We start from the raw sequence: 10448 nt of genomic DNA, 5'->3' as shown, positions 1-10448 counted from the left end.
CGCCGTTGCCAAGACTATCGCGTCCCGGTGGGTCTTACCGCGGCTGACAACTAGTGTGTCGTCAGCGTACCCTATCGTCTCGACGCCTCGTAGATTGGCGCCGGAGAGCACGGGGTCGTACCCGATGTTCCACAAGATGGGGCCGAGAGCCGACCCCTGTGGAACACCGCACACCACTTCCCTCTCTTCCCAACCGTGCTCGATAGGGTACTGCACGGAGCGTTCCGAGAGATAATCGCCGATGATATTGCGTAGGTACCTCGGAACGCCGTGCCTCCTCAGACCCTCCTTAATGGCATCCCAGGGTAGGGAGTTAAAAGCATTGGATATATCCAACGATACAGCCAACACTACCCCACCCCGGGCCACCTCTTCCTCCGCGATCTCCCGCAGACGAGCGACCGCCCCTATGGTGGACCGACCCGAACGAAACCCGTACTGGTTCCCGCTCAGGTTCGGTCCGACGCGCTCTAAGTGCTGGACGAGACGAGTAGCGAGTATGCGCTCCAAGACCTTGCAAATCTCGTCCAGCAGAACAATGGGGCGGTACGCCGACGGCTGGTCCTCCTGCCGGCCTGCCTTGCGGAGCAGCACTAGCTTCCCCGTTTTCCACCGCCGCGGTACTCGACCCTGGACCAAACAGTTGGTCAAAACGGCGAGTACGCGCGGCTCCAATTCTTTCATGGCCAGGACCCACGCCTTCCCGGGACCCCGTCCAGACCTGGCGCCGTGTTCTTCTGGCCCATTCTGCGGACCGCCTCTCTCAGCTCCGCCACAGAGACTGGCGGTATTTCCTGCTCCTCGTCTTCTGAACTCTCCGCCCGGTGAGTCACGGTTTGCGAATGCCACTCGGCCCTGGATGGAAATAGGGCCGAGATGACTCTACTACGAAGTTCCGGGTGGAGGTTCTGAGTGAGCGGAGGGGCCGCCGGGCGCAGTCTTTGGCGCACCCACTTGTATGGTTTGCCCCACGGGTCGTCGTCTAGCAGCTGGAGCCACTCCTCCCATGCCTCCCTCTTCGCTTTTGTGATGGCATCGCGGAAAGTTTTACAGGTCCCGCGATACGCATCATAGAGCGCTTGCTCCTCGCCTTCATCCCTGAGCCGGCGCCTGCGGTGTCTCTTGTAGCGGCGACGGGCCGCCACGCACGCCCGCTGAAGCTGCATCAGCTCAGGCTGCCACCAATATGCCTGTCGTCGCCGTACTGCCGTACTGCTCACACGTGGCATGGAGGCGTCGCAGATGTTGCGCGACGCCTCGTTGAGCCATTCCGCGCCAGACGCGGCGTCGGCTGAGGATAGCGGCGCCCAGGACGCGACGACAGCGGCCTCCTCGAGGAGAACCCGGTCCAGCCGTCTCACAGACCATCTTGGCCCTCCACTAGGTGATGTTGTGGGGGCCGGCTCCGACGTGTGTGAAGTTACGTCGAAGCGGATGAGCCTGTGATCCGACAGGGTTTCGGTGTCCTCCTGAACCCGCCAGTTCACGATACGGTGGGCGGCCGAAGAACTGACCAGGGTTATGTCAACGATTGACTCGCCCTGTCGCCGCACGCAGGTGCTCACTGAGCCACGGTTTGCAGGCACGAGGTCCGTAGAAGCCATCCACCGCTCCATGGCACGGCCTCTCGAATCCGTTGCAGGGCAACCCCACAGCGCCGACTTGGCGTTGAAGTCCCCTGCAACGATCACCGGGCCCGTCGCTCCGTTTACCACGCTCGTTAGGGCGAGGAGGAAGGCCTCAAAGTGGGCAAGGGGCCTATTCGGGGAGAAGTAGACCCCTACAACGGTGAGAGTCCCCAAGTTACCGCCTACATAGCCGCGGCCTTTAATTACACCCCCGAGAGGTGGTGGCGCGATGTTCGGGCCGAAAACTAGCGCGACCGACGAGTCGGCGTCCCCGATCCAGTTTGATCTGGTGAGGACGCGGTACGGCTCGCACACTACCGCTATATCTATAGACCACTGCGCTGCATAATGATCAAGGAGATCTTGAGAGCGAGCGCAGTGGTTCAGATTGCCCTGCATGAAGCGATGGACCCCTATTGTGCGGTTTCCATCGGGGCCTCTCCTCCTTCCGTTGAAACCGCCGTAGGTAGAGTGGCGGCGGGCTTCTGTGGGGCTTTCCTCTTCTTCGGGGCCTTCTGCTTCGGCGCCGGTTTCCCGCAGGCCCTACTGCCCACTGTGTGGTTGGCCGGCAGATTCTTCGCTGCGCAGAGCACGCAGTGTGGTGCGTTTTCACACTGCGCAGAGGTGTGCCCCGGTTGACCACAGCGGAAACAAGATTCGCTGCGGTCAATTTCGCTGGGGCAGGTCGCCCGTGTGTGTCCCACTTCTTGGCACTTGAAGCACCGCATTTGCCGTGCTTCAAGGAGTGCCACCCGGACCACAGTCCACCCGACGTAAGTCCTGGCGCCTTTGGCGGTCGCCCTTTTTGCGGCCTCCACCGGGCACTTCACCCAGGCCGTGCCGCGCCCTCGGTTGCGCCGGATCTCACCAACCTTGACTTCTTCCGGCGCGCAGTTGCCCGACCTGGCGATGGCTTCCGCTATTTCGGGTGCGGAGGCCGAGTCATCGAGTCCGGACACCCTCAGCTCGGCGCACTTTTGAGGCCTGGAGATGCGTGCGTCCTCCCCCAAGACCTCTTCGAGTTTGCCTGCGAGGGCGTTGGCCTTGTCTTTACAGCCTGACCCGGACACCTCCAGCATCCTAGCCCCGGTCACGGCCACTCTAAATTTGACAGCCGATATGTCAAAGGCCGCCAGATCAACGCTTTTCTTTGCCCTTTCCAGGACGTCCTTGTATGAGACGCCCCGGTCTGTGGCACCCGGCTGCAGGGTGATCACCACCGCCGCGGACTTCGGGGCTCGCAGGTTTCTGCGTTTTTCCCCTTTCTTTCCCGGTGGTACAGCCTTCTGCTGTTTCTTTGTCCCCTTGGCTTCCTTCTTGCCTGGAACTTTGGTCCATTCACTAGCGGCGGGGGCTTTGGCCGTCCTCGGTTGTTTAGAGCCATCCTTCCTGGCGGCTGCCGCTTCCGTAGCTGCGGCGGATGTCTTTGTTTTCTTCCTCCTCTTCTCCGCTGGGCCGGGGTTCGCGGGAGGCGACAGAGTCGTCACCGCGGCTTCCGGGGCTGGAGTCTTTTGCCGAGGCCTTGGCGCAGCTGGCTGCGTGCCTTGGGCAGCCGTCTCCTTTCCGTCTGAGGCAAGGGGAGGGCGGAGACGTGGCGCGGGCAGGAGCCTGGACTCCAGCGACTCCAATCGCGCGTTCAGCCTCGCACTGGACAGAGAGACCGCTTCGCGCACCGCCCTTTCCATCACCTCTTCGATGTTTATTGGAGGAGCCGCATGGGCAACCTCCGGACTCGTCCTTCTGACCTCGCGCCTTACCGCTGCGAGTTCTGCCCTCAGCTCTGCTAATTCCTTAGAGAGGCGGGCGTTGGCCGCTTCAAGGGCCCTTGTCTCCGTCGACTTCGTGCGGCTGAGTAGAGCCGCAGTCGACTCTTGAATTTCCTTCGTGGCTAACTTAAGAGCCTTTATGAAGGGTCCACTTAGATTTTTAGATTTGGAGGCCACGTTAGTGATGACCTCCAAGCTCTTCGCGATGGACTTTCCTATCGCGGCTGCCGAGACCTCATCCTCCTCCGTCTCCATTGTCACATCCGGTTGTTGGGTTACCGAGAGCCGGTGTGACCGTAGCTCCGGTAACTCCCTCGTCATTTCGGCGATTTGCCGGTCTGCTTCGGCTTGTTCCGCCAGGCGCTGAATCCTGCGCTCCTCGGCGAGCTTTTCCTTCTGCGCCTGGTGCAGACCGACGTACTGCCCTGTCGTAGGGGGCCTTCCTCTACCCCGCTTGGTGGGTTTCGCCGCGCCCTTGTCAGAGCCTGTTCCGCTCTCTTCGCTTCCCCTCCTCTTCCGGAAGCGTCGCCTCTCTCTTTCTTCGTCTTCTTCCGATCTCAGGGAGGTTACTGTCTCACTCCCACTCTCGTCCGAGTCAGACGTTCCCCCCCTTGCGCGGAAGAATTTTCCTCTTGTAGCGCCGGTCACGGGCGAAGCCGTCCGCGATCCGTCGCTCGCTGTCATCAGTGCCAAATCGTAGTGCTTGTCGGTGTCCGAAAAAGCGTTGCCATTGTCGTCGTTTCCTCCTCTCTTTCCTTCGTCGGTTTTGTTTTGGTTTTTGTAAAGATTTTCCATAGTAAATCCCACGAGTGCAAAGCAAATATAAGTCAACCCCGGGCAGAGGCTTAAATGCCCGGGTAAGCCTACATACTGCTGGGGTCGGCAGGTACCAGCAGGTGGGAGCGCTAACGACCGTTTACCCAACGGCCATTCATCCCCTCGCCGCGCTCCCCAAACTTGGGATTGGTGGTTTTTTATCTGAGAGGTGTCCTTCCTCTGGGGCCGGGCGGTTAAGCCAAGCCCCCCGACGGCGGCATTGAGACATGCCTCCGTCCACTGTCCGGCAAACCCGGCTCAGCGGACCCGTCGAAAAGTTTGGTCCTCAATGAATGAGGACACAAACGAACGAACCCGCCTAAACGCGCCTGCGCCTAAGCGGGTGTGGTCGCGCCCTCGCCTAATCGACTAGGTCGACGGGGCAAGAGCGAACCCTCCCTCCCGGCTGTTACCCAGCCCGGACCAGAACCCCGCAAGGAGGTAGAGGTCCCCCTCCGATGACTGACTGCACCGGTTACCCGGTGGGCGATGGGGTCGTCAAATCCCGACGCCGGTAACCTAACCTAACCTAACCTTTTTTTTTTTTTTTTTTTTTTTTTTTTTTTTTTTTTTTTTTTTTTTCGAGGGGAAATCTTCTGAAAGACTTCCGGCCGCGGGGGAAACGCGACCGGGGCATGTGGGATTTCCACCCACTAAAACCCCCCGGCGTTCACGGCGCAGTGCGTGATCTAGTGCAACGGGTACGGCCTGCCATTCTTCCGTTCACTACGCACGAGCCCCTAAGGGCTCCGCCTTCGGTAGGGAAAAGTGGGCTCCACCGCACCTCCCTTACCTATCTCCAAGGGCTGCCTGTCAGAACGCAAGACCTGCAGCCCTCCGCTCGTCCTGGATCACCGGGCATCGGATTTCCCCTCCGACACCCGCAGGCTCCTCTCACTGGGGAGGCATTCGGCGGGCATAATCCCGCTGCCTACGACCCGGTCTCCGTCGGCGCATCGGCATCGAGGAGGGATCGTCTTCCCTCACTCTTTCGGCAGCCTCCTTCCGCGAGATGACAACCTCACAGAAAGAGACCACCGCCGCCCAGGCCCTCCCGCTACCCACCATTGCCTTGACAACGGCCGACAACGAGAGGTCCGCGCCAACCACAGTGGATAATTCGCGCCGCTCCGATTCCCACGCAGGGCACTCCGCCAGCGTGTGGTCGGCAGTGTCTTCCGTACAAGTACAGTGATGACACGCCGACGTCGGCTCTCTCCCGGCTATGTGGCACAAATACCTTCCGAAACTGCCGTGTCCCGAAAGGATCTGCACCAACCGGAAGGTTAAGGAACCATGTCGGCGATCCACCCACTCCCTGAGGAGCGGCCGAACCGCCTCCACGGTGCGCAACCCGGCCTTTGGCACAGAGAGCCGTCGCTTCCAACGACGAAAGAGCGCCACTTGCGCGGAGCGACGCCAACTTTCCACCTGTTCCCGGGGTGGATTCACACCCTGGGAACGAGCTCGTGCGCGCTGTTGGTAAACCCCCGCCAGGACCTGAGCTTCCAAGTCCCAAGGAGGCGTCCCAGCCAGCACGCAAGCCGCCTCGTGGGAGACAGTGCGGTATCCCCGTACCACCCTCACCGCCATGACGCGCTGCACTTTGTGCAACGCCGTCACGTTCGGCGATGTGAGGGCACCGGCCCACACTGGAGCTCCGTACAGCGCCATCGAGCGCAGCACACCGGTGTACAGACGCCGGCATGTCGCGCTGGGACCACCGAGATTTGGCAGAAGCTTTCCGAGCGCGTTCGCCGTCCCGAGGAGTTTCGGAACTAGACCGCGAAAGTGCTCCCGGAAGCTCCACCTTCCGTCCAGAGTCAGCCCCAGATATTTCATCCGGGAACTGAGCTCGACGCGGACGCCGCAGATGTTGATGCTGGCGCCCGTCGGCGGTCTGGCTCGAGGGCTGTGGAACAGGAGGGCCTCTGTTTTATCCAGGCCCACCCTCAGCCCGAGCATTTCGATGCGCCGCACGACCAAGGCGGCTCCCGCCTCAGCAAGCACCGTCGCCTCTTCCAGGTCCTCGCCTCGGGCTGCAACGAGCGTGTCGTCCGCGTAGCAAACGACGCTCAGCCCGGTTAGGAGGGCACCGCGTAGCACGAAGTCGTAGCCCAAGTTCCACAGGAGCGGCCCAAGAACCGACCCCTGCGGAACGCCACAGCGCACCTCATGGCGATGAACCCGGCCGTCACACCCCACGAACGAGATCTCTCGTCCGCGGAGATAAGACCCGATGGTCCGCCGGATGTAGAGTGGCAGACCATGGTATCTGAGGGCCTCCTCAATGACGCCGAAAGGAAGGGTGTTAAATGCGTTGGAGATATCCAAGGACACCGCCAACAGCACCCCACCCCTCGACACGGCATCATCCGCAAGACTCCTCAGCTTCGAGATGGCGTCGATGGTAGAACGCTCACCCCGAAAACCATACTGGCACTCGGCCGGATCGGGCCCTACGCTGCGCAAGTGAGCGACGACGCGGTTGGCTAGTATTCGCTCAAAGAGCTTACCCGCGTCGTCTAGCAGCACGATCGGACGGTAGGCAGACGGCGAGTCTGCAGGTCGACCTACCTTCTGGAGGAGAACGAGCCGTCCTTCTTTCCAAACCGATGGAAAGCGGCCCGTCCTCAAACACTCATTGAGGATCTCCAAGAACCACTCGGCCAACTCGCCCAGAGCGAGAGCCAGGACGCGTCCGGGGACACCGTCCGGCCCGGGGGCGGTTTTCTTGGCCTTTAGCGGTGACAGAGTCCTCTCGAGCTCCTCCAGAGTAACGGGCGCAATAGTTACCGCCCGTTCCAGCTCGCGAGAAGTGCCTGCCGTTGGCATCGAGTGCGCGACCTCCTCGGGGAAGAGAGCACAAACGACGCGTCGCAGCAGCTCCGGCTCTAGACTCTCCGTGATCGGGGCCGTCTGGGTCCGGGTTTTATTCCGGCACCGAGATACGGACGCCCCCACGGGTCATTGTCTAGACGCGCGAGTAGCTCCTCACGAGCCGTATCCTTCGACCTACAGATAGCTTGCCGAAGCTCGCTCTTCGCTTCGTTGTAGACGTCACGAAGCCGACTTTCGACGGCCTCGTTGCGAGGACGCTGCCTTCGTTGTCGGGTGTACTGGCGCCTCGCCACCACGCAGACTGCACGCAGCTGCGCGATCTCCGGCGTCCACCAATACACCTGGCGTCTGGGAGGGCGTTGCGCGACACGGGGCATCGACGCATCGCAAATCCGCCATAGACTCCGGCGGAACTTGCGCGCCTCCTCATCCACCTCAACGGGCTGCTCGACTCGCATGGTCCAGGCTTGGACGATCGACGCCTCCACCGCCATGTCCCTGTCGAGCTCGGTCAGAGACCACCGCGGGAACGCCGAAGTGCTCCCGGCGGCGCGACGGCGAAACGAAGAGCCTTCCTGTGGAGCCAACTCAAACCTGATGAAGGCATGGTCTGACAGCGTCTCCTCCTCCACCAGAACACGCCAGTTACGCACACGCGTTGCAACCGCAGGAACAGCGAACGATAGGTCAACTATGGACTCGCCCTGCGGTCGTACACACGTAACGGCATCGCCCTGATTCAGGAGGCACAGGCCGAACGCTGCCGCCCACTCCTCCACCATCTCCCCGCGAGCGTCCGTGGCGGGCGACTGCCACGCCGTGCTATGAGCGTTAAAGTCACCTAGGACGACGGCTTGTCTTGGCGACGCTCGTCTTATCTCCTCTCCGACCTCGTCGAGAAGTCTCTCGACCTCTGCGACGGGCTTCCTCGGAGAGAGATAGACACCCACAAGTACCAAGTTATCCCACGTAGCAACGACATACCCGTTCCCCCTTCGGATGACGGTGAGGGGGGAGGATCGCGCGCCCATAGGTGAGACGACTATAGCCACGGACTGAACCGCATCACAGACCCAGTTGTTACGATCGGGAATGTAATACGGCTCGCAAAGGACTGCCGCGTCGATGGACCATTCCGCCAAGGCCTGCAGGCAAAGATCCTGCGGACCAGGGGAATGGTTCAGGTTTGCTTGGAGGAAGCTTATGGTTTTGTTAGCCATTAGAGTGTTGTTGTAGCTTCCTCCGTACCGGCAGGTTTAGTGGTCGGGGCCGAGGTGTTTATGGGCCCCTTACCCTTCTTCCTTCTCTTAGGCGGGTGACAGTTCTTCCCACCCACCATATGGTTTGCGGGAGCTCCAGCTGCTGCGCAGACCAGGCAATGCGGCTCCTTCCTGCAATCACTGGCCGTATGCCCCTCACCGCCGCAGCGGAAGCACAGACCGCTGCGGTCGGTGGTTGACGGGCACCGCATGCCAGTGTGTCCTATCTCCAGGCACCGGAAGCATCGCATTGGGCGAGGCTCGAGTGTCTGCACCCTCGCCGAGCACCAGCCGACCAACAATCGACCAGCGTCAGCGAGTGTCTTGGCAGCTATGACGGGACACTTCACCCAGACTGCGCCGGTGCCGAAGTCTCCTCGAAACCGCACCTGCCCGACCTTGATATGCTCGGCTGAGCAACTTCCCTGTCGTGCAACGGCTGCGAGGACGTCCTCCTTTCCGACCGAGTCGTCCAGACCCGTAATGCGCAGTTCGGCACACTGTATGGGCCTGGCGATCTTCGCTTCAGGAGCCAGCTCTTGGAGTTTTCGTGCGAGGAGATCAGCTGTTCCCTCGCCCGCACTCTCCGGGAGCTCGAACATACGGGCCCCCGTTGCCGTCTTCTTACAGACGAGACCCATAGGCAACCCTATCTCCGCCAGATCGAGTCTCGCCCGCGCTTTTTGAGGACGTCTTCGTATTTGATCCCGCGCTCTTGTATCTCACGCGGCAGTGTGATGACCACTGCCGGCGTGCGTTGGGGACGAACTTCTCTCCTCCTTTCCTTCCTCTTCTTTTTCTTCTTCTGCCCCCGGTCTTGTCGGGGCACAGACTGAGCTACTGCAGCCGCTCCTTTTGTTGTCCGAGATGGGACAGCAGCGCTCGCAGGGCAAGAGTCAGGATGTTGTTTACTCTTGCCTTCTTTCTGACAACCTCCGTCCACCTTTCGGCCATGGGAGCCGGTGGGGGAGGCAGAAACCGGGCCGCTGTTTGTTGCCTCGATTTCATGGGATTCTGTTGCTTGCCTAAAGCCGCTTTGGTACTGGCTTTAGGCGTCGGTCCCGTGCTTGGTTCGCAGGCCACGTGAAGATCCGCTACTTCCGACGCTGGAACTGAATGCCTATTGTCGGAAGCGGAAGATGGCCGCGAACGTCTCTCCGTTAGGAGCCTTCCCTCTATATCACGGAACTTCGCATCCATCATGTGCCTATGTCAAGCAACATTCCGGCACGAAGCTCCTCGAAGCTCCTCTCCGCTACAACCGTGGGAGGGGCAATGGCCAACTGGTCCATATCCGCTCGCAAACGAGCTTGCCCCTCTCTCAGCTCAGCCAGTTCTTGCTGGAGGCGAGCGTTTTTACTCTTCTCCTCCTCCAGCTGTGTCCGTAGAACGGCAACCTCCTCCGTACTGGTCCGACAGAGAAGCACGTCCTTGGCTTCCCTGATAAGGGCCGAAGAGGCCTTTAATGACCTAATGCAGCCGCCCTTAAGGTTTTTGACTTAAGAGCGACCTCAAGTATAGCCTCGACAGCCTTGTCCACCTCTTTTCCCAGCAACGCAATGGGCATCTTCTTTACAGAGGGCAGAGCCGCTTCTGTTTTGCGTGCCGTACGAGTTACCTCCTCTTCAGTCTCTAGCAGGAGCTCTTCTCGTTTTTGGCGGTTGAGGGCTTCCTTGGCCTTTGCCAAGCCCACGTACGCCCCTGTAGTAGGGGGTCGCCCTCGTCCACGCACACGTGACGTGCCTGCTAAGCCTTCTCTCCTTGCAACATTTTCCAAATCGCTATTAGAATCTTGTCCGTTTTCCGAGCCAGTGTCCGTGCCTACTGCACCTCTACGTCGGGCGTCCACCAATGGACCCCGAAGGCGGGTTTTGCCCCCCCCAGAATACGAGGGGCTGACCGGCGAACCGGTGAGGGATTCTCCAGCCGCAGCGCGGCTGGTACCCTCCTGGGGTAGTTTCTCTTTTAAACTCGCCATTCATAAAACTTACCTCCGATGTCTCCACATCGTCGACCTGCCTCGGGGCAGGAACCCCTTGGTCGCTAGGTGGCTGAGATACCCCCAGCCGCTCCCGGAGAAGCACCCCCTAGCCGCGCCCCGCAACTAGGGGAATTTGGGGATTTTTAAAGAGGTTTAC

General features: G+C 60.6%; 2 protein-coding genes across 2 annotated transcripts; both read right to left on the bottom strand.

Annotated features, from left to right (window-relative positions):
• Positions 1-680: 680 nt before the first annotated feature.
• Positions 681-2027, bottom strand: LOC133320017 (uncharacterized). The gene has a single exon (XM_061526559.1). It carries the CDS (start codon positions 2025-2027, stop codon positions 681-683), a length of 1347 nt encoding a protein of 448 aa, XP_061382543.1.
• Positions 2028-8270: 6243 nt separating this feature from the next.
• Positions 8271-8951, bottom strand: LOC133320016 (uncharacterized). The gene has a single exon (XM_061526557.1). The coding sequence runs from the start codon at positions 8949-8951 to the stop codon at positions 8271-8273; it is 681 nt and encodes a 226-aa protein (XP_061382541.1).
• Between the last annotated feature and the right edge of the window lie 1497 nt (positions 8952-10448).

The sequence above is a fragment of the Danaus plexippus genome, chromosome Z, assembly GCF_018135715.1.
Source record: "Danaus plexippus chromosome Z, MEX_DaPlex, whole genome shotgun sequence".
Taxonomy (NCBI): domain Eukaryota; kingdom Metazoa; phylum Arthropoda; class Insecta; order Lepidoptera; family Nymphalidae; genus Danaus; species Danaus plexippus.
This window is presented reverse-complemented; position numbering and strand designations above follow the sequence as displayed.